Below are 23668 nucleotides of genomic sequence, written 5' to 3'. Positions count from 1 at the left end.
GTGGAAAATGCAATGCTTATAAAAGATTACTTCAATTTTTTGATTTTTACTCATCTGTAAAGTTTACTTTGGTACAGTGATACTATCCTATACACAGCTTGCACATCCACAGCTAAAGAACATGCATGTGGACTCTCAGAAGCAGTCCACTGGCGCCACTTGCTGCTGGTCGTGCAAAACTGCAAATTAATTGGCATTCGAACCAACAATATGTTGTAAACCGGTTTATGATCATAAATATTATTTTTTCCTTTTAAGGAAGCTTGAATTTAATTTAGCTTTTTATTTGTGTGGCATTACTCGAGACTACACATGTAGTCACTTAAATCTCAGTTTTAATCCCGGAAAATATCCAGAATAAGAGCAGAGGCAATCCTGTCTTTAACGGTGTACAATTGGTCAACATTATGGAAGAAATTAAAAGAGTACATAACTGAACTTTGCTACAGCAAATTAATGGAAATTCTCATGAATCATGCCGTTATCTAATGTAGATTTATTTAATAAGGGTTTATTTTGAAAAAAAAAAGATTCGTTCACACCGGAAATCCGCTTTGTATTGTGGTTAGCTTGACAAGTGCTGCGACTGCTGCATGTGCTTCTGCTGCTGCATCGACCTTGGCTAGTTGAAGATGGCAGGGAAGGCGTGGAGGTCAACGGTATGTACGGGGAAACATGTCAATCGTTCATAAATATTGCCCCAAACGCATGTGATTGTGTTTAAATTAATCACCTAACGTAAGCTTCTGTATATGTCGTTGCGGGCATACCAGGAGCAGTTTAACTAGCTAGGCGCTAAAGCTACTTGCTTGTAGTTACTATAGCAACCTGACTCTTGACTGCTAACTAGCTAGCTGGCTAGCTAGTTAGCATTTAACGAAAAGGATACCTTAGTTAGTTAGCTACATGTTTTTCTTTTATCATACATTGTTGATAGTTATTTTATAACTGATTGCTCAATTTGAACAAATGTCAATGAAATGTCCCTCATCTACAGATTCTTAATCTACTAAGACAGTGGGGTTTATCGTTCAATGGCAAGGATAAAATCGAGGCTCAGGAAGTAAGTTAAGCATACGTATCGAAACGTTTACTATCCTTGCTGAATTTGGAAAAGAGCTAATGCTAGCTAGCAATCTCCCACAGTAGTGGTCTGCAATTTCTGCAATTCATCTGAGCTAAAATAACATGTCATTTAATGTAAGCGGTTAGTTGTGCTAAAGGTGAACTCTTGCCTCGCTTTTCCTATTGGTGATCTACACTACCCTCTTTTGCGGTGTTGGTGTTTATCATAGTCATTTTTACTGAAAAAGACAAGAAAATTGACTTTTCAACAGGACTGACAACCCCTGCTGTGAACTGGATCGAGTCTCCTCCACCAGAGTGTCCTTTGCAGATTGCTCATATCTATCTATCTATCTATCTATCTATCTATCTATCTATCTATCTTTCTATCTTTCTATCTTTCTTTCTTTCTGTAATTGTACTGCTTTTCATGTTAAAAGACTGCCTTACACGAGTATAGTTATGTTAAATATTATAGTGCTCAATTATTTGATCATTGTGTTCATAGTATTTTCACGACTCCAGTAAGCTTTGCTCAATTTACATTACATCCCAACTCTGTTTTTGGAAATATACAACAGAACAATATATATAACTGTATTCATGCTGTCTAAGTAAAACAACTTGTATTGGAGGGGGAAGTGTTTTTTTTTCTGCCTGTAAAAACCTAGGCCATTTTGTTTATCAGGTGTCGCGGGTGGTTGGAGCTTTGAAGAAAGGAACTCTACAACCCAGGACTTTCATCCGTGGAGTATGTATCTTTCCTTTGGAGCTACACAAGAAAATGTGATGTTACTTATTGCTTGTATTAAACTGCGACTCTGAAGTGCGAAATTATCATTTTATCATTGAATGTTATGCGTCTGTGTTCTGCTTCACAGATACAAACTGTCACTTTAATCCCTGGTGATGGAATTGGTCCAGAGATCTCCACTGCCGTCATGAAGATCTTTGAAGCAGCTAAAGTTAGTCCTGGAGGAGCAGCACAAAACAGCATTGTTCACTAGAAACATTGACCAGCAAAATAATTTAATAGCAAATGAGATCCAATCAGAAAAACAATTAAAGTCTTGAAAAAGCTGCATACTGTAAACTAATCTAGTGACGTTGCTGTACATTTTTTTTTTTTAATCAAGGCACCTATTCAGTGGGAAGAGAGAAATGTTACAGCCATCCAAGGACCTGGTGGCAAATGGATGATCCCTCCTGATTGCAAAGAATCGATGGACAGGACCAAAATTGGCCTAAAAGGTACCCTGCTTAATACACTTTTAATTACTTAACATAAAAATGGGCTTGAGTGCCAGTAAATTATTGTTGATGGTTCACCCCTATTCATTCCGACAGCAAACTGGGAAGTGAAATAGTTCTAGAGATGTGTACGAAACTTGCCAAACCTAAGAAACTACAAGACCAATTAAATAATTGTATTCTTTGTGTTGGAAAGAGGTTTTTAATACAGATTTGTGACTGATACATTTCTGTTCATTACAAACATGGCACATTGGTTTAGATCGTATCCCTCCCACCCAAGGTGATCTAGAACAGAATTTTCAATTACTTTACAATCTACAGGTCCTCTGAAGACACCAATAGCTGCTGGTCATCCCTCTATGAATCTGCTGCTGAGGAAAACCTTTGACCTCTATGCCAATGTGCGCCCCTGCGTGTCCATTGAGGGCTACAAGACCCCCTACACTGATGTGAACCTGGTCACCATCAGAGAGAACACTGAGGGAGAATACAGTGGGATTGAACATGTGGTAAGACCCTTTAACACATTACTTTAGTCTAGTTTACAGTTTTGTTCTTTGACATTTTGATTATTTCCTCATTGAATCAACATGTATTTCATTTTCTGGATCAAAACATTGTGTCTCATCGTCTCTTTTTGCTTCCCAGCTCGGGACACCTATTGATATTTAGGAATTGAATCATTGGAATTGTGTTTTTTGAAATCACTCAAATACTATTTATACTTTGCAGATTTGATCATTATTCTCTCTTGGATTTGTATATTTTCAGATTGTTGAAGGAGTTGTACAGAGTATTAAGCTCATTACAGAGCAAGCCAGCGAACGCATCGCAGAGTATGCTTTTGAATATGCCAGAAATAATCAGAGGGCCAGTGTTACTGCTGTTCATAAGGCCAATATTATGTAAGTTATATTTAGTACAAAGTACTTGAAATAATTTGTCATATTAACAGTCATTTAAAGTAATATCCTGAAATTGAATTGTTGTCCTCTGTTGACATTTTTCTAGGCGCATGTCAGATGGGCTTTTCCTACGAAAATGCAGAGAGGCTGCTGAAAAGCACAAAGACGTGAAATTCACGGAGATGTACTTGGATACTGTTTGCCTTAATGTGAGTCCTAATAACTTTTGTTATGAATTAGATCAGTGTGTATAATATTTTAGGTGGATATAGGGCAATGTTTTCTTAGAAGTTTTTCACATTTAACATTCCTAATTAATAGCGGCATTGTTTATACATGTTCCTACAGATGGTACAGGATCCCACACAGTTCGATGTATTAGTGATGCCAAATTTGTATGGAGACATCTTGAGGTAAGTAAACCTCTTACATAGTGAACCTGTTATATTAATAAGAAATAAGATGGATAGCGTCTTCTCCATTATTTTTCTGCGTCATTCAAATGAAACCCAAACACACATATACAGCATATACAGTAACTCACGCAGCAAATTCTCTACCCATGAACATGCATTTACACACTTTCTAAACTATGTCATTTTGTTTTAATGTACATGTTGAATGAGTTGGAATCAAAAAGTAGTGCAGACTGCGTCGATTCAATTATAAATATTCTAACAATTACAAAAACTTAAACTTAGGCAAACTCATTTTAGGCTAACCTGACCTATAATAATTTAACATCAATCAAAGAATAATCAACTGACTTCTTGATGGCACATTTGTTGTGCTGATGTGCATCAGTTGCAAATGATGTGCCTAGTATGTACAGGAAATCTAATTAGCAAGGTCAATAATAAATGTAAAGGTGTGTATGTGTTTCTCATTACAGTGATCTTTGTGCTGGATTAATTGGAGGTCTTGGAGTGACTCCTAGTGGAAACATTGGCGCCAATGGTGTTGCCATATTTGAGTCGGTATGTTGTTTTTATTCCCATTTGTCAGACTTTTTTTTTTTTTTTTGCAAAATCGATGAGTCATCTGGTTGGCTCTTCTGATTGTCCTTTATGGACACCACATATGAAATTATTATTATTATTATTATTATTGGTGTATTATTTGGCCTATTATGCACTTTTTTGGTTGCAGTGCTATTTACTTAGTTGTAGGTAATTGCACTTTCAATACATTTTGTTGCAATGTGTTTTAGGCCTACATGTTGTTTAACATTTTGTGAAATAAAATGTAATGTGTAATAGATTATCTTATATGTGGACCTTGAACTAATGACTAAGGAGAAAACTGGAGCCCGAGGCTGGACCAGTTGGGAACCACTGAGTTAAATCACATCAACGTTTGACCTCTTGATGTTGCTTCATGTGATGTTTATAGAAATGTCAACCATAATGATAGATTGTGATTAAATTGTCCTGTCAGGTTCATGGAACTGCCCCAGATATAGCAGGAAAAGACATGGCCAACCCCACCGCCTTGCTGCTCAGTGCAGTCATGATGCTGCGGCACATGGGCCTGCATGGCCACGCCAAGAAGATTGAAACTGCCTGCTTTGACCTCATTCGAGATAAAAAGGTAATCTACTTTTTAAAGAAATGAAGAAATGCAGTTCTGGTTACATGTTCCCGCTCTGATTTATGATGATTGTATCATCCATCTTCAAGGTTCTAACAAAAGACCTGGGAGGAAACTCAAGGTGCTCAGAATTCACAGAAGCAATATGTCAACGAGTGCGGGATCTGGACTAAAATGACGCTAATAAGACCGCAAGTTAATTATTAGCGTGTCTTTATGGCACCATGTCATGTTGTATCTGCACATTTTAAACCATATTATGTATTTTAAAAATATTCAGGAGTTAGAGATCCTGAATGTTTTATCATTCTCTGTGCACTCTGTACACTTTCTTAAAACCAACAGTTTCTGTAATGTAGGTATTGTATATGTGGTGGATATTGTCTATTTATTGGCTTCATTTGGCCTCTTGTCTAATGTAATTGGCACTGTTATTTCACATAAAAGACACATTCTGTAAAGTCCATGATCAATTGAGAAACACTGAAAACTATTCAATCATTTGTGTCGATATATTTCACACAGCTTTAATGTATCCAAACATAATCAGGCTTCTGTAACATGAAACGTGCAGATGTTTTGCACTAAGTCTTTTCTGGCATTCTGTTTTCTTGCTGCAAATATCATGAATGTTTAAAGAAATTAAAAATGAATGTTACAATGACATCAGAAATGCCAGTTTCTTTATTCAGTGTTATGCAAATGACTTGTGGGTGTCATAAGTCCTGTCAGCTGCTATGATGATGATTCCACTGATTAGATTTCTGGCGGAAGATTATGTCCATGTTAATGAGATTTGATCCAAATGGGGTATGAACCATATTCTGAATACCACATAATATCTACACAAAATACAAGGGTAAGATCCTGTCATGCAAGTAACTGATATTTCAAAGCATTAAAAATTAAATTGCAGACCAGAGAAGAATATGAATTAAAAACTGATATTTCAGCCAGTGAAAAGTTGCATAAAATTAATGTAACTTTTGTCAGAATCCTTGGTATTATTCACTATTTAAAACGTAATCTTGGGGTCTTCTTAAATATTATAAAACATTGAATATGGTTCCTTTCTTATGTATGCATTCTGAACATAAGACACAGATATAATTAAATTCCATGTCCACAAGAATGATGAGATATGCAAGTGACACGTTATTTTCCTACTAACTATTACACAGTAATTTCTCTAGGAACACGATTACTCTTGGTAGAGGCTCTCTATCACCTTTTGGTACATCTCCAACACAACAGGGCGACAGAGCTTCATTGTGGGACCTGGAACGAGAAAACAATATAATGAGCAATAGTTTGCCGCAGTCTTGCATGGCTTTCAATACAAAAAAAAGTATAATCCATTTACTATATAACATTATGTACTGATCTATGTTGCTGCCAAACTTACCCAGCTCTCCTCCGGAAACAGAGAAGTCCTTTCTCAGAATAGTCCACTTCTGTATGCGTTGGGCATTAGAGGCGGCTGCAGCGTTCACTCTGTTGATTCCTTCTTGAATGGTCCGGTACACTTCTTTGTCTTTTCCCCCGATGATGTCGCACACCGTGGTTGCTTGGCTGCCTAGCTGCCGGCAAAGCTCCACAGCCTCCACACTCAGCTCCTCTGTTGGCTCCATGGTTTCTGTATCGCTACAACACTGGAACACAGAATTAAATAGCTTGAATCCTTTATATTTATTTATAACTAATTGCAGTAATTTAAAAATATCTCTAAGGAGATTGACATAAGGTATGGTTCATGTCAAGAATATAGTACAGCGTACAGTTTTCCATTATCTGGATAATAACTAATGGCATATTACCTTTAGTGTTAAAAGCATTGACAAGAACTTCCTCTTGTCCCCAATGAGCATGGCATTGCTGATGATAGGTAGCTCCTTCTTCACTGCTTCCTCTACGGGAAGAGGGGGAATATTCTCCCCTCCAGCTGTGATGATCAGCTCTGAATGGACAGAGAGGGCACCCTGACATTACAAGGATAATGGAGCCGTATGTTCTGTCCAGAACAACATGCACTCAGGTGTGGGTAATATACAGGACAAGACAAGACCTAAGACAAGCACTTTTCTTACAATAGCCTTATTTGCTCAGATTGCTCTACCTTTTATTCTCCCTGTGATGTACAAGAAACCCTCTTCGTCTATCTTCCCCAGGTCTCCAGAATGCAGCCATCCGTCTTCATCTAAAGCTTCTCTTGTTTTGTCTTCCATGTTGAGGAAACCCATGAAAATGTTACGTCCCCAAAAGCAAATTTCGCCTATCTCATCAGAGTCTATGTTGACCATTTTGTATCGACAGCCAGGCACCACCTTCCCGCAGCTTTGTCCAAGAAAACAATATTCTTTGTTATTTTATACTCATTTAAAAAGCACTTAAACTTGACCAATTGTACATACATTTGTTACGATCCTTGATATATCTTTTTTTACCTTGGTAGTTTGTAAGCTTTGGGACCTGACAAAAAGTGAGGTCCTGTGCTCTCACTCATGCCATATGCCTCAAACAACCGGATATTCAGGCTCAGGAAAAACTGCACCGTTTCACTGCCGATCGGTGCTGCTCCAGAGAAGAACTTCTGACAGCAAGACAGGCCCAGCTCAGCCCGGAGCCTCTGCAGCACAAGGCTGTCAGCCAGGGTAAAGAGGAATGGTCTCTCATCATCCCTGGAAAACAAAAAACAGCAAAATTTCAATGTAATTAAATCATCTCTCTATTTATGTATGTTGTTTGATGGGTCATTGAAATCCCCAAATGTTCTCACATTGCATAAGAATCATTCACAAAATGTTCTTTTTGTTTCTTCAGGACTTACTTTTGCGGACACTTTTGATTTACTTCCAGACTGACTGACATCGCCCATGTCACCATTTTCTTTTTCACATATCCACATTCACTTATTGCCTGTTTTATTTTCTCCATCATTTTCTCCCATACCCGGGGGACGCCCATGTGGGATGAAGGACTAACTTCTCTCAGAGTTGTTATCAGGCTTCCCTATAACAAATTAAGTACACAAAGAGCTGAAAAACACAAACTCAATCAGTCAATTGTATACCATATTTTACTTAATTTCAAATGATTAATGAACATACTTGTTGGATGTATATTTAGGTTTAATTCTGTTAATTTTATTAATGTTATTTAATTATGTATCTGTATCTGTATTATGTATCTGTTTTTGTTGGATGTGCACTGTTTCCCGTCTTGTACTTGTCCTTGTTTAAACTCTCTTTTCTAAATGTTTTAAATGTTAAAAACCAACATGTGTGTGATCGTTCCTATTTACCTTTAAGGCATCTGGCTGTGCAAAGTATACCAGCTCACCCCACTGGATGCCCGTCCAGAGATCATAGATCTGAGCGGCGATGTGGCTCAGAGGCAAGTAGCTCACTAGTGACTCCTGTTTAATGTCAGCTGGCTGCATGTCCCCGACCCTGCGGGCGTGATTGGCCGTCCATGTGATCTGAACATTCATCATAGATAAAGATCGAAGCCTTGTTTACTTTCATCTGACTCTGAGTAAGTACAGATTGAGAATAGTAAGATGGAAACTTACATTGTCATGACTTAGCATGACTCCCTTGGGCTTGCCTGTGGTGCCGGACGTGTATATCAGGACGCAGCATTGGTTGGCTCTCTGGCTGTCAATGATGTCATCCAGCTCTTTCTCAGAAACATCCAGACCCAGCTCCATGAAGTCCTCCCACTACCCCAAAACAGCAACATACAGCATCACAGCCTGAGCTCAACAGTCACTCTGATCATTTCATGTGGCGTCAGGATGCCTTACAGAGTAAAGATTAGAGATCTTCTGCAGGGGGTGTCCACTGTACTGCACTATGGCTTTCAAATGGGGAAGTCTGTCCCGTATCTGAAGAAGGAGAAATTAACTTCAATATGTTTTGCATTTGGGTAAAGAACTTTTTGCATACAAAGTGACAGTACCTGCAGGATTTTATCCAATTGCTTTTGGTTTTCCACCACAATTATGTTGGCTTTGCAGTCACTTGCCACATACTGGCAAGCTTCTGGTGAGTTTGTGACATAAATTCCGGTCATTGTCCCCCTGCAGGAAGAATACAGGACATTAAAAACACGGGAGGAAATGAGTTACTGAATAAATAAAATAGATAAAATAATTTGGATAGATATTATTTCTGATTCAGGTCAGTGCTGTTGTTGCTGTAGCATTTGTCTTTCTCACCCTGCCATGATGGTACCGACTGCAGAGAAGAACCATTCTGCTGAATTGAATCCCAGTATTGCCACTCCATGGAATCGCTCTAACCCAAGCTGCACACATTAACAAACTTTTATGTATTTTCTTTTTTTCAAATACTTTTGAGTACTATCAATGGATAGTACTCAAAAGTTGTAATTTGGTATATATTTACACACATTTTTTTGTATGACATACCTTTATAAAGCTCTTAGCTGCTCTCCGGCAGAATTGATAATACTCTAAGAAGGTTATCTTTTCCCATTTGTTGTCCTTCTTGCTGGCGATCGCGTACATGTTTCCATATTTTTCAACTGAGGCTTTGAACATTTGGTGAACTGTGACAGGTTCCTCTGGACATCCTTCTTCTATTCTCAGTCTTACTGCGCCTTTAGCATCAGTGGTCCAAAGAGAGCAAGCTTGAGCAAGAGGTGTGCCAGCAAACTCCTCTTCTATGTTTCTCTTTCCTGAGAGGAGAGAGAAAACACATCTGAAAAACAGGTCTAGTCCTTCTCACAGAGCAATGAAAGCCATTGTTCTACCAGTCCTCTCCTTAAACAGACCCTTGTGCTCTTAACTCACCTACAGAGGCATGTTCTTCACTATCTGTCTGCACGTGTGCCATAGACTCCTGAACACTGAAAAATAAAGAAGAAACATGGGCTCCAAACCGCTCATACACACTCAACCTCACATTGTGGCAATTGGGCTTCTCTTTTCATTTCATCACATGGGTTTAATTTTCAGCTGCGCTGTTTACCCAACACAATGTCAGGCTTGTGGCAGAGCTAAAGCCCCTTTGCTTTGTTTGACAGAATATGTTCAATGAAAGGTGAAAGACTGTTCACGCTCACTCATTAACACTATTATTTATTTATTTATTTTTTGTCTGATTTAACCAAATAAATGTTGCTGTCTACATCACAAAATAAGTCTCTAAATGAGATTACATTGACTTTTAGCTTCTGTTGCTTATCTGTATTCATAGAGTGGTGGCAGAGGGCCGTTTTAATAAAAAAAGTGGGCAGGAACTTGTTCTACTTTAAAGAATACAAACAAACAACAGTAATGTTAAGTGACGAAATCTTGTCCAACTGTCATCACACTTCTCATTTTGTTTTGTGGTAAATTTGGATGCTAACTAATGCATCTTATAACCTGTCCCACAGCTAAACTGAACTTCTGCTTAAGAGTATTAGTGTCATCTGACGAGAGTAGCATCTCCTCCTCTTCCTCTAGATAAAATAAATAAAAGAGTTCATTTGAGGTTGCTTACCTGTTTTCAAGATCTCCCTTCTGCTCACCAGGAAATTCCATACTGTTAGTTGTAGGTCTCTTGGTAGTGTGGCTACAGGTTATATAAGATCAAGCCTCTTGCTCAAAGGAGAAACTTTTCAAAATCCGACTGGTATGAAACAGAAAATACTTCCTTGTTCGACAAGTGTAAAATAGTACAACAAGGATTTGTTTTAGAAACTGGTAAAGTAAAAAGACGTGCGGTGCAACAAGCCTCATGAAGTGTTTAATGGCTGTGAAACAAATCCGAAAGTCCACATCAGCACTTCATGTGCCCCTCACTCAAGACCATGTCCAGAATTTAAATGAGCTCATTCTTTCTTTTCATATGTAAAACAGTGTGATTGTCATTTTAAATGACACACATAAAAGTAAAACCTTAATCTTAACAATGTTATACTTTCAACTTAGACCAAGGTATGAGTTGCAGTTTATATCTGATGGAAATGATAATAGCCCAATATTTGAGTTTAGTATTCCAAAGGTTGATCAATTGGGTTTATATGTAAGCTGCCTTACTTCAAGCCCTTCTGATATATAGTCCCTACCTTATGGAAAGACCCTCTCTGATATAAAGCATGTTTATACTACTTGTAGATCATCATTCAAATTGACTATACTTTTGATAAGCTTCTCAAACTCTGTAGACTTTTTTTTTTTTTTATTAAGTATCTGTTTCATGTAAAATGCTTATACAGCCCCTGACCCTAATTGTGAAATGTAACTAGGTACTATAAGTAATATATAATAATAATAATAATAATAATAATAATAATAATAATAATAATAATAATAATAATAATAATAATAATAAGCTTTATTTGTATAGCACCTTTCATACAAGAATTGCAGCCCAAAGTGCTTCACAGCAAAAATATAACAATTAGTACAAGGACAGAATAAGAGCATTTAACACTTCTTTAGTGCTAAATGCTATACTATACTATATATAAGTATAATATATATATAATATAAGTATAATATAAGTACTATATTTAAGTAAAATGGTGTGGTACTTTACTTTTTTACTACTGCTTTATACTTCTACTTCAATACACTAATACAGCTGGTCAAATTTGGGTTAACATTTTAAAATGTTTTTTTGAAGAATGGGTTGTTTACATTTGATTTGGAGTAATTACGTTTAGGTTTGGGCTTTGTGTCTTACACTTGAGGGTGAGGTGTTTGTCACTGACTTAGTGGGATCTATAATATAAGGATAACATGAACGGCACATAGCACTCTGTGTGTATAACATGACTGAATACAGCACATTTGAAGTAGCTCTAGTGCCTGGTATAATGCACGTTTGTTTACCCCATTTGAAATAGTTAAAAATATTAAATTAAGTGAGTCACAGCAATAACTATCAACCGTGCTAAGGATCGGGTAATAACAATATCATTTTGATGTAAGTATAACACTAAACTGATTTAAACTTGCAATAACTGATTTATTTTGGCCACCTGGGGGCAGCAGATTTAGCTGATGATTGGTCATTGTTTTCACATTGTCCTCTCATACATTGATATTGATATTAGAAACAATATCAATGTTGGCCACTTAATGTTGTCTTTCTTTCAAATTGTTGGAGCGTAAGTTATCTTATAAAAGCACCAGTCATGAGAAGTAAAAAGTAACTAAGTAGCTTACATTTAGGCTGTTCAATTATTATGCCCTATACTCAAACTCTGCCTCTACATTGTACTTTTTACTCCACTGGATATATATCTGATAGCTGTAGTTACTAGATATCTTGCATGTTAAGACTGTCCATTTGAAACAGATAAGAATAAGTAAGAATAAGCTCCACCCTAACTAGCCTACTGCTTACATGATATAATATAATGAAAAATAACAGTAGGCCTATAACACTGATAGATGCCTTTATGCATAGTAATTACTGTCGACACTCAGGTGACAACCCTAGAATGAGAAGGCCTGCTTTTACTTTTGCTGCTGGTACTGTTGTAGCCTCAGATCTCAGTATTACGTATTCCTCCATTGCTTGGTCTACTGCACTTGTATCAATACTATACAGTACGAACTCAAGGTTATATAGACATTTAATATCAATCACGCTGATCGTGAACCCCCCCCTCCACGCACACACTTCCCTCTCCCAGGTCTTTTCTAGACTCCGCCGCAGTCCAACGACACATCCGGCCCCTCTTCTCAGCGCTCTCCAGAAAGTTCTGCACTGTAGAGCGGCTATAAGAAGAACCAGCCATCTTCCCTCACCAGCCTCAGCGTAACTCGAGCGAAAGCTAGGATAGCAATATCACCTGGCAAGTAGTAAGTACGCTACGCTGTAATTTGAAAGACTATTCACCTATTCCGCTAATAAATGCTAACGGTTTAATTCAATCTTAACGTAATATAGCCTAAGCACGTATATGGTTGCTAAGAATTGTCATTTAGCCCCACGTTTCCTTACGTAATCCATTTGAGACGTACGCTACTATATTCTAGCCTTCGGATAACGTTATTTTTAACGCCTTGAAGCACACGTTTGGAAGTCGTTCTGGTTAATGTGAACATTGTTTTTTTTTTTGTAATAAGGTTGTTAGCTAACGTTAATTTTCGATGTTTGACATGCGGCTACTACGCTAACGGTAGCATCGCATCTGTATGCTAACGTGTGTCTGCTTGATGTAGTTGTAGGTTGTCACCATGGTTCACGAAACCGGCTTCTACGATCTATTGGGTGTCAGCCCCAGTGCCTCACCGGAGGAGATCAAAAAAGCCTACAGAAAACTCGCATTGAAATATCACCCCGACAAGAACCCCAATGAAGGAGAGAAGGTAAGTTCGTTACATGTAGCTCGAGACCTTTGGTGAGTCCCTGCAGCCGTGTATGGACAGTAACAAATGCCCTTTCTAATTTTAAACTGCACGCCTTGTTCAATTGACCGCTGGAACTTTCTAGAATGAGCTCCAATGTTCTGGTACAGGAAGATTAGCGCTCGTGACAATGGGTTGCAATGCCCCAGCGGGTTGTAAAATATATTTTTTAAATGAATGAAGAGGTCCTTCACTGTACTTGTAGACTATATCCGTATTATCTCAAGGACTGATGGATTTGGAAATAACTTGGTGTTACCCATTGCAGACACCATCTGCACATTCAGAGTCAATATCATAACATATGCTGATAATGTTACACCATAACATACCATACCATAATCTATCCTGTTGACACCCTGTTTACTTTAATTTGATTTATTTGTCTAATTTATAATACTATATGATATGCATGTTACATTTGATCCCTTATTTCAACTTGCACCATTTAATGTTTTTACTTGCATGATCTGTTTTTTTATACGTATTTAAGTAGCATTGTTGGAGGGAGCCTAAGATTTAGGATTTTCACTGCCAACAACTACTTTCTGTAATTGTTGTGCATATGATAAAGAACCTAATTACTAATTTGAATATTGAGTGATTTATTCTTTTTATAAAACCTTTAAATGCAGTCTTGTGTTAAAAAAAACTCATGTTTTTTGTTTTTATTGTCACAGTTCAAGCTTATATCTCAAGCATATGATGTGCTGTCAAATCCAGAGAAGAGAAACTTGTATGACCAAGGAGGTGAACAAGCAATCAAAGAGGGAGGTATGAGTGGAGGAACTTCCCCGATGGACATGTTCAACATGTTCTTTGGAGGTGGAGGAAGAATGCAGAGAGAGAGAAGAGGTAAGATTTATATAAGTGATCTAGCTGCAGGCTGTTAATATATTCAAATGTTTACGCTGTATACAAATGATTGTTTTAGCTGTCAACCTAATCAATTTGTTGTGAAATGTTCACACTACAATCCTCCGTTTTACTCACAAGCAACTCTAATATTATCAGCTATAAAGCTGAAGTGTGATGAGCATCATTTGCACATTAATTTACGCAAAACTAAAGAAATTGTGTTTGATCACAGATCAATTGGAGATCATAGTTCTGTTGCCGCACACGGCCAGGACGTCACACTTCTTACACATATTTTAGGGATCCACATTGATAGTGAGCTCAGCTGGCACAATCGTATTACAAGTGTTTGTACAAGAATCCATCAGCGCCTGCATTTCCTTTGGAGGCTTAAAGCTTTTGGTGTCTGCAGGAATATCATGCTCATTTTCTAAAGAGCTACTATAGAGTATATTTTACATTATGCTATTACCAGCTGGTTTGGAAACCTAACAGTTAAACTTAAGGCTCAAATATTCAGTCTGGTTAAAACGGCAGGAAAGATTAATGGGATGTCCATACCGCTCTATTATTCAGCAGGCCAAGAGGATTTTATCTAATCCCTCTCATATGTTGAACTCTTAGTGCTAATGAATTCTGGAAGGACGTACAGGGTCCCCTTGTGTAAGCACAATCGTTATAAACGCACATTTGTCCCTCAGTCCTTTAAACTGATCATGGAGGCTTGTAAAGTGAGACTTAATTGGTTGTAATTTATGTACTAAATATGTGTTCTTGAGGTGTATGCCTTGCATTTCTGTAGCTCTTAACATAGTGAATTTAAAGGGCTGTCTGGTTTTTGTTTTTAAATCTTATGCTGTTTGCATATGTTTTTATATTATGTTCTTCTACTGTGAAGCCTGGTACTGATGCAGAAATGTCCCTTTCTAAAAGTCAATTTTCTATCATGGGAGACGATAAAGTAACTTTAACCTTAAATACGCACAACTTACATAACTGTTCTTCTTTTCCTGTAGGGAAGAATGTCGTCCACCAGCTTAGTGTTACACTGGAGGAGATGTACAAAGGCAGCACAAGGAAGCTTGGACTTCAAAAGAGCATCATTTGTGAAACATGTGAAGGTATGTAGTGTTGTATTGTTTTTTAGTTTTCGTATCCTATATACATTAAGTATTGCTTAAAAGTTCAGTAAATTACATTATTCTGTTTGATACAGGCTATGGCGGTAAGAAAGGTACCATGGAGAAGTGCTCCTCTTGCAAAGGAAGAGGAGTACAAGTCAAGGTGCAACAGATTGGGCCGGGCATGATTCAGCAGATCCAAAGTGTGTGTGCAGACTGCCAGGGACAGGGCGAGAAATTTAGCTCTAAGGACCGCTGCAAGAACTGCAATGGACGCAAAGTAGAACGCAAGAAGAAAGTTCTTGAAGTTCACATCGACAAAGGTATGTTTTTCCCCCATATGAGATACTCAATTTTTTTAAATCGTGTTAGTGTTTTGCAAACTAAACTGAAAACAAATTTATTGTGCAGGTATGAAAGACGGTCAGAAACTTACATTCACTGGAGAAGGTGACCAGGAACCTGGACTGGAGCCTGGGGATGTGATCATTGTTCTGGATCAGAAGGAGCACCCCGTGTTCCAGAGAAAAGACGATAACTTGACAATGAAGATGAACATTAAACTAGCTGAGGCTCTGTGTGGTTTGAAGAAGACAATTCAAACATTAGACGACAGAATCCTCGTCATTAGCTCACTGCCAGGTAATTGACTGAGATCAGCTAGTCTTCAGTGCTGCCTTGTCAGGGAGACTGTATTTCTAATTTCAATTGAATGTCTTTTTTTTGTTTGTCAACAGGTGAAGTAATCAAGCACAATGACATCAAATGCATTCAGAATGAGGGCATGCCAATTTACAAGGATCCCTATGAAAAGGGGCAGCTTATTATTCATTTCAAGGTAATGTACACAAAACTTTTCACCCGTGTTGACAGAACTCTGGATTTAAATCAGATTTTATTTGTTCTAAAGAAAACGTTCATTTGAGCTAATGGTTATGCATCCCGCAGGTCGATTTTCCAGAGAAAGACTGGCTTCCAGAGCATCTCATGTTCCAGCTGGAAAGACTGCTTCCTCCCAGGGAGGATGTGATGATTACTGATGACATGGAGGAGGTGCAACTCGGGGAGGTGGATGAGTGGACCCAACAGAGACGCGGCAGTGAGGAAGCTTATGGGGAAGACGAGGAAGGTCCCAGAAGTGGAGTGCAATGTCAGACGCAGTAATCATGAGAAATGTATTGTAGAGCATGTGGAGGTCTTTTTTTTGTTGTCGTTTTGGAATTTTTTGTGAAAATGCCTTTAAAGTCCTGTTTTTCACGTAGTAATGCAAACAATTAAAATTAGGTTTAAAACAGTTGCCAAAGCCATTTTTGTGCGACTCTCCTTGGACACAAATATGCAAGTGGACTACTTCTTTCACGTTTCATTTGTGCTCCCCAAGTTATAAAAACTGTATATTGGTGTTACTTTCTTATGTTCTCTATTTAAGATCTGTGTATTTTTTTTTTTTTAATCCATGTATACGTTTCTAAAGAAATCTATGGCACATATGTTTTCTTTTTCTAAAGCTGAAAGGTCTACTTGTATGCTTTCTGTGAAGGTAATTTCAGTCGGTACAGTACAGGTCATTTAGCAGACACTCTTATCCAGAGCGACTTACAGTGAAATAACTACAGGGACGGTCTCCCTGGAGCAACTCAGGGTTAAGTGCCTTGCTCAGGTGCACAATGGTGGCAGCCCTGGTATTAAACTCACAACCATCTGGTGTTATATTTGGAAGCCGTACCACTAGAACATCACCACCCCAGTCATGAAAAACATCTTTGGTTATTTCTCAATAAAAGTCCCAGAATGCTTAAACTTTTGTAACATTTCTTTATTGATTTAGTGAGGTTTTACTTGAATCATCTTGCATATTAAAATTTTTGCTAGTTTATAAATTTATCATAAAAGTTGGACATCTGTACAGTGACAGGACCTGCCATTTGTGAATGCACAACTACATTGTAATCAATGGGGAAATAAGAGATTTATCAACAACATGGCTTAATTACAGACATGATTAAGTGTGCAATCCCTTTTTAATGTTGCTTCCTCCTGAAAGAGCAACCTGTAAAGCAAAAATGGAAAAAAGTTAGATACATCTAAAAAATAATGATACTTTGCTTTATACTCTTTACAAAGTACTGTGTGTATATATAGCACTAGCAATAATTCAACTTATATGGATGTTTTACCCTCTGTCAGTCTGGCCTTTCCTCCTTTTGACTGGCACAACACGGTTGCACATCCCACACAGAGTACCACTGTCTGAGCATGGCTGAATACTGTGGTAATCTTGTAGCAGCCTAAAAAAAACCAGAATTAAACTGTTAAATGAGCTTAAAACAAGTTTTCGTAAATGCCATGTGTGTGTGTATATATATAGGGTGATATAAAAGATGGCCAAAGCACTGCAAAAATAAGATGACATGAGTAATCAGTCGATGTATGATCAAACAAATGGCCTAAAAACACTGCATCTATTATTCTTTATGCATGTATCACACGTCCAGGAGGACTTAAATCTAATGTATATGTATACCTGGGCACTTCACGTCCATAAAGTAGGAGTTAGGACTCTGAACAAGTCTTTTCTTTTTATGTTGTCTTCTCTCATGTTCAATTGAAGGGTGGAGGAGGTCTCTGGCCAGCTACAGAGAAAAACACAAATCAGAGGTGACATTCATTTGACAGACAGTGTTTATTAAGTTAAAACTGGACCAAGTTAAGTAAATATTAGTGTGACAGCTGTCAAGATGATTTCGTTATTACTTATAAAACGTATTATTAGTTACAACGCTACTCCTGTGGAAAAACAAGTTAAGTATTTTGAATCTACAGACAACACGGCAAATAGGTCCAGATGTTCGCTAACTACGATTTTTAGAAACATATTGGACGTCGGAAAAGCGCTGGAACATAAGTACGACGTAGTTTTTCTATAAAAGTAATGTTGGTTAAATTGCCTTTGTGTTAGTTGAGAGTAACCGTACGAAGGGCCTTGTTAAAGAAAAATACAGGTACAGACTGTTCCTTGGGCCGAAATCACTCCGCAACATGCTACATCGCTAACACATATGATACAGTTGCGTTTCAGCAAGTAGTCGCCGCCCGTGCCAGACAGGGCTAACGCTGTTAGCTAACTTTCGCTCCATGTGCTGCTGCTGCTACATATAAACAACACAACTTTCAGACCCCGGACACAACTGTAATGTATGACGATGGGAACTCGACAATAAGAAGTATTGACAGTTGACAACACAGTGTTTTAACTCAAACGGAATCAATTTAACTGTAACTTACAGGCATTTTCAACGTGGTAGACTGGTTTCCCTGTGCATACGCGGGCAGGTTGGAAAGAAAGAGGAGCTGTGCAGTTGCAGGAACTGTGGTTGCCAGACCTGCGAAATTGCTGAATATTTAAAAAGCTATTTTTAAAAACCTCGAGAATGGCCTTCAATAAAACTTTTTTTTTTTAAGTTAGGACTTATGCCAATGAAATAAATTGTCTCTGTGAGGATCCCATTGTAATATTGCATTTTTAACATTTATTTTCATTTTCTCATCAACTCAAATGAATAAATCTAGCACGGCGCCCCATGTTTGTAGCTGTGTTTTTTTGGTTGATAAAACTGCAGATTTGTGTTTATGTATGACTTTCTTCAAATCATCATTAAAGGAGGAATAAACGACGCTATTAAGATGCCTTCGCCAAAATGATCACTGAAAAAGGGTGAAGGTGGCTCGCGGCTCTGGCCGTGAGATTTACAGCACCGCTCGCCCAGATCTCGCCGCTTCATACGTATTGTATGGTGTTGCTCGTTGCGCATATTCGCTGGGGACGGACGGGGCCACCTGTTCAGTGCTCACGGCGTGACTGACTACTCGTCAGTCGCAGCGGTCGGTGTGCAACCCGTCTTGGAACACCACGTTTCGTTTACCATGCTTTGTGGGTGTGACTTCTTTGCGTTTTTATCACACGTACAACCAATGTGCCTGATTATCTACTAGATTTGTTTTATTTTAAAATATACAACATTTTCTTCAGAGGGATGCCCAAGCTTTTTCCCTTGATGGGCCAAAACTTTTTATTGTATTGTATTGTATTGAGATGCAAAATATTACTAGGATCCCAAGTAGGTCCTACCCTTATTTGAAAATCCTTTTGTCTGTGTGCCTCTGCCTCTCCATTTTTTCTGACTTCAGTAGTGTCCAAACTGACTTCCTGCGCAAATTGTCCCTCTGCCCACAGTGCTCAGATTATGAAAAAAAAAAAAAAAACAGTTAGGGATCCTACATTTCAAGAATATTTTTAACCTCACAAAAAATAAAACATTATTTATTTTCTGCTAGAAACAGTTGGTGGGCAGCCCTGCCCTAGACCTTTCCCCTCCTAATTTAGCCTCCCATACCTGTTGCAATATGGCTGCCAGAGATGATTTATAGTATGTTGGTTTCCAGAGGATTTGTGATCCCAAATATCTTTCTCTATGCCACCACAAGGTTTACATTTGTGGTTTGAAATAAAATGTCTCAACAGTTTTCTGGAATGAATTAGGTAGACATTCATGGGATGAATTGTGATACATTTGGCGATCTCATAACTTTTAATCTTTAAAAATGGAAGACGCTTGCAGATGTTTGAATTTAATGCTAAGACTTGATGTTTGACAACAAATGTATTAAGGACTAAAACAAGTTTAGTATGTCAAGTGATTCAATCAACTAAAACTAGACTAAAATGTCCATGTTCTCTTTGATTAAAATTAGAGGAACAGTAGTATTTCATAAATTAAAAGGATTACTAGATATGCTATACACACACTTTTCATTTCAGACTAAGATTATATCTTCAAATAGCTGACAAAATAACATGCCCTCCAGAATGTGACAGTAATTCTGCTACATCATGGGATTTTATGGAATTTATGTTAAGCATCCCTCTGAACCAATATTAAATTCTCCATATCATGTCCAAAATATAATTTATGATGTTTAATTAATGGATCTGTTTTCACTGTCCACAATGGCTCCAGACAAAGTAACTGTCTGGATGGTGTTAAGCTGTTTTGTTATCAGGGCTGAGATGGAGTTCAGGGATGTTTATTTTGAAATGTAATTTATTCAGAAATGGCTCTCTTTGTCCCTCAGTGCTATTTTATTCAAAAGCCTAAAATTCAATTAAAAAAACAAATTTGAAGAGTGAAAATGACAGAAAATCATCGTATGTACATTTTCCACTAGTGTTATGTTCTGTAAATCTAGTCTGATCGTATGAACTGATGTCAGAAGCTACATTTATGAAGTTTTACAAGTTACAAATAATTGAAGGAATTCGATGAGGAAGCTGTTAACTAGACAGGAATACTTTTTGCAAAACTTTGATAATATTTAGCTGTTGACCTCTTTCAATCCCCAGTTTACGGTTGCTTATTGTGGATACTGAAACCTGCTCGTTTCATGATATCATGACTTTCATCAGAGACATTTTGCTCACACAGCCTGACCAAACATAAACCCCAGCATCAGAAAGTCAAAGGAACATCAATTTATTTCTCCAGTCAATTTATTTCCACAGTTTCATACCATATTTTCATGTACTACATCAGCATATCATGATCTGGGTTTTCCTGCTTCCTGTTTTAGGTTTAAAAGTTCACTCCCCTTTGTGTCATGTCTATTGTTAAAGAGAGATGGGTGTTGGCTGGCTGTTCATCAGGATCTTGAGGTGGGAAAACAGACGCACACTGACACTGAAACACACTGACACACATTGACACAGACACACACTGATACTGACACACACTGACACAGAAGCACACTGACACTGACACAGACACACACTGACACATACATAAACTGACAGACACACACAGATGCACATTGACAGACACAGACACACACTGACACAGACTGACACAGACACTGACACACACTGACACAGACACACATTGACACTGACTGACACTGATGCTGACACACACTGACAGTGACAAAGACTGACACAAACACACACAGACACACACTGACTGACACAGACACACACTGAAACAGACACTGACACACACTGACACAGACACACATTGACACTGACTGACACTGATGCTGACACACACTGACACAGACTGACACAAACTGACAGTGACAAAGACTGACACAAACACACACAGACACACACTGACTGACACAGACACACTGACACAGACACTGAAACACAGACACACACTGACCCTGACACACACTGACACTGAAACACACTGACACTGACGCAAACTCACACAGACTAACACTGACACAGACACAGACACACATTGACACAGACACACATTGACACAAACACACACTGACATGACACACTGAATCACACTGACACTGACACAGACACACACATAAACTGACAGACACACACAGATGCACATTGACAGACAGACACACACTGACGTACACTGACACAGACACACATTGACACTGACACAGACTGACACAAACACACACAGACACACACTGACATTGACACACTGACACAGACTGACACACACACTGACACTGACACACACTGACACTGACACACACAGACACACACTGACACACACTGACACAGACACACACAGACACTGACACACACTGAAACAGATACACATTGTCACAGACACACACTGACACACACTGACACTGACACAGACACACTCTGACACTGAAACACACTGATGCAAACTCACACAGACTAACACTGGCACACGCTGACACAGACACACATTGACACAGACACACTGACACTGACACACGCTGACACAGACACACACTGACACTAACACAGACACACACTGACACTGAAACAGACTGACACAGACACATATTGACACTGACACACACTGACACAGACTAACACTGACACACGCTGACACAGACACACATTGACACAGACGCACACTGACACAGACTAACACTGACACACGCTGACACAGACACACATTGACACTGACACAGACACACTCTGACACAGACACACACTAACACTGACACAGACACACTCTGACACAGAACACAGACTGACACAGACACACATTGACACAGACTAACACTGACACACACTGACAGAGACACACATTGACACTGACACAGACACACTCTGACACAGACACACACTGACACAGACACACATTGACGCAGACTAACACTGACACACACTGACAGAGACACACATTGACACTAACACAGACACACACTGACACACACATAAACTGACAGACACACACAGATGCACATTGACAGACACAGACACACACTGACACAGACAAACACTGACACAGACACAGACTGACACAGACACACATTGACACAGACTAACACAGACACACACTGACCCTGACACACACTGACACTGAAACACACTGACACTGACGCAAACTCACACAGACTAACACTGACACAGACACAGACACACATTGACACAGACACACATTGACACAAACACACACTGACATTGACACACACTGACACACACTGACACAGAAGCACACTGACACTGACACAGACACACACTGACACACACATAAACTGACAGACACACACAGATGCACATTGACAGACACAGACACACACTGACGTACACTGACACAGACTGACACAGACATTGACACAGACACACATTGACACTGACACAGACTGACACAAACACACACAGACACACACTGACATTGACACACACTGACACAGACTGACACTGACACACACTGACACAGAAGCACACTGACACCGACGCACACTGACACTGACACACACAGACACACTGACACAGACACACAATGACACAGACTGAAACTGACATATACTGACAGAGAAGAACACTGACACTGACACACACAGACACACACTGACACAGACTGACACACACTGACACAGACACACACATAAACTGACAGACACACACAGATGCACATTGACACACACAGACACACACTGACACTGACACAGACACACTCTGACACTGAAACACACTGATGCAAACTCACACAGACTAACACTGGCACACGCTGACACAGACACACATTGACACAGACACACACTGACACTGACACACGCTGACACAGACACACACTGACACTAACACAGACACACACTGACACTGAAACAGACTGACACAGACACATATTGACACTGACACACACTGACAGACTAACACTGACACACGCTGACACAGACACACATTGACACTGACACAGACACACACTGACACAGACACACACTGACACAGACACACACTGACACTGACACACACTGTCACAGACACACACTGACACAGACATACACACTGACACACACAGACACACATTGACACAGACTAACACTGACACACACTGACACAGACGCACACTGACACTGAAACACACTGACACAGACGCACACTCACACAGACTAACACTGACACACTCTGACAGACACACTGACACTGACAGACACACACTGACACTGACACATACTGACACTGACACACACTGACATACACCCACTGACACAGA

At 38.9% G+C, this 23668-nt stretch overlaps 4 protein-coding genes across 6 annotated transcripts; 2 read left to right on the top strand and 2 right to left on the bottom strand.

Annotated features, from left to right (window-relative positions):
- The first annotated feature begins 557 nt into the window (after positions 1-557).
- idh3a (isocitrate dehydrogenase (NAD(+)) 3 catalytic subunit alpha) lies at positions 558-5478 on the top strand. 2 transcript variants are annotated; one of them, XM_029433262.1, is made up of 12 exons: positions 573-659; positions 998-1063; positions 1754-1816; positions 1947-2030; positions 2202-2316; positions 2641-2828; positions 3091-3224; positions 3331-3433; positions 3573-3637; positions 4117-4201; positions 4662-4814; positions 4904-5478. In XM_029433262.1, the coding sequence occupies exons 1-12, from the start codon at positions 633-635 to the stop codon at positions 4985-4987; spliced, it is 1167 nt and encodes a 388-aa protein (XP_029289122.1). In that variant the 5' UTR covers positions 573-632; the 3' UTR covers positions 4988-5478. The 2 variants fall into 2 exon arrangements, with proteins under 2 accessions (XP_029289123.1, XP_029289122.1); XM_029433263.1 differs by lacking the exon at positions 998-1063 and having other exon boundaries at positions 558-659.
- acsbg1 (acyl-CoA synthetase bubblegum family member 1) lies at positions 5312-10776 on the bottom strand. Its single transcript, XM_029433261.1, has 14 exons — positions 10325-10776; positions 9631-9686; positions 9247-9515; positions 9034-9122; positions 8775-8895; positions 8620-8700; positions 8386-8535; positions 8116-8292; positions 7642-7823; positions 7259-7492; positions 6931-7148; positions 6632-6771; positions 6220-6466; positions 5312-6092 (listed from the first exon to the last, which is right to left on the bottom strand). The coding sequence occupies exons 1-14, from the start codon at positions 10363-10365 to the stop codon at positions 6016-6018; spliced, it is 2082 nt and encodes a 693-aa protein (XP_029289121.1). The 5' UTR covers positions 10366-10776; the 3' UTR covers positions 5312-6015.
- A 1699-nt stretch (positions 10777-12475) lies between these two features.
- Positions 12476-16967, top strand: dnaja (DnaJ heat shock protein family (Hsp40) member A). The gene is made up of 8 exons (XM_029434079.1): positions 12476-12636; positions 13003-13149; positions 13869-14043; positions 15063-15167; positions 15263-15490; positions 15579-15809; positions 15905-16005; positions 16116-16967. Exons 2-8 carry the CDS (start codon positions 13018-13020, stop codon positions 16329-16331), a joined length of 1188 nt encoding a protein of 395 aa, XP_029289939.1. The 5' UTR covers positions 12476-12636; positions 13003-13017; the 3' UTR covers positions 16332-16967.
- Positions 16963-18609, bottom strand: rps27l (ribosomal protein S27 like). Of its 2 annotated transcripts, none has more exons than XM_029434081.1 (4): positions 18453-18609; positions 17692-17800; positions 17345-17455; positions 16963-17217 (listed from the first exon to the last, which is right to left on the bottom strand). In XM_029434081.1, the coding sequence occupies exons 1-4, from the start codon at positions 18456-18458 to the stop codon at positions 17189-17191; spliced, it is 255 nt and encodes an 84-aa protein (XP_029289941.1). In that variant the 5' UTR covers positions 18459-18609; the 3' UTR covers positions 16963-17188. The 2 variants fall into 2 exon arrangements, with proteins under 2 accessions (XP_029289941.1, XP_029289940.1); XM_029434080.1 differs by lacking the exon at positions 18453-18609 and adding an exon at positions 18116-18223.
- Between the last annotated feature and the right edge of the window lie 5059 nt (positions 18610-23668).

Source organism: Cottoperca gobio, chromosome 6, assembly GCF_900634415.1.
Source record: "Cottoperca gobio chromosome 6, fCotGob3.1, whole genome shotgun sequence".
Classification (NCBI taxonomy): Eukaryota; Metazoa; Chordata; class Actinopteri; order Perciformes; family Bovichtidae; genus Cottoperca; species Cottoperca gobio.
The sequence above is the reverse complement of the archived record's forward strand: the minus strand, read 5'-3'. Positions and strand labels throughout refer to the sequence as shown.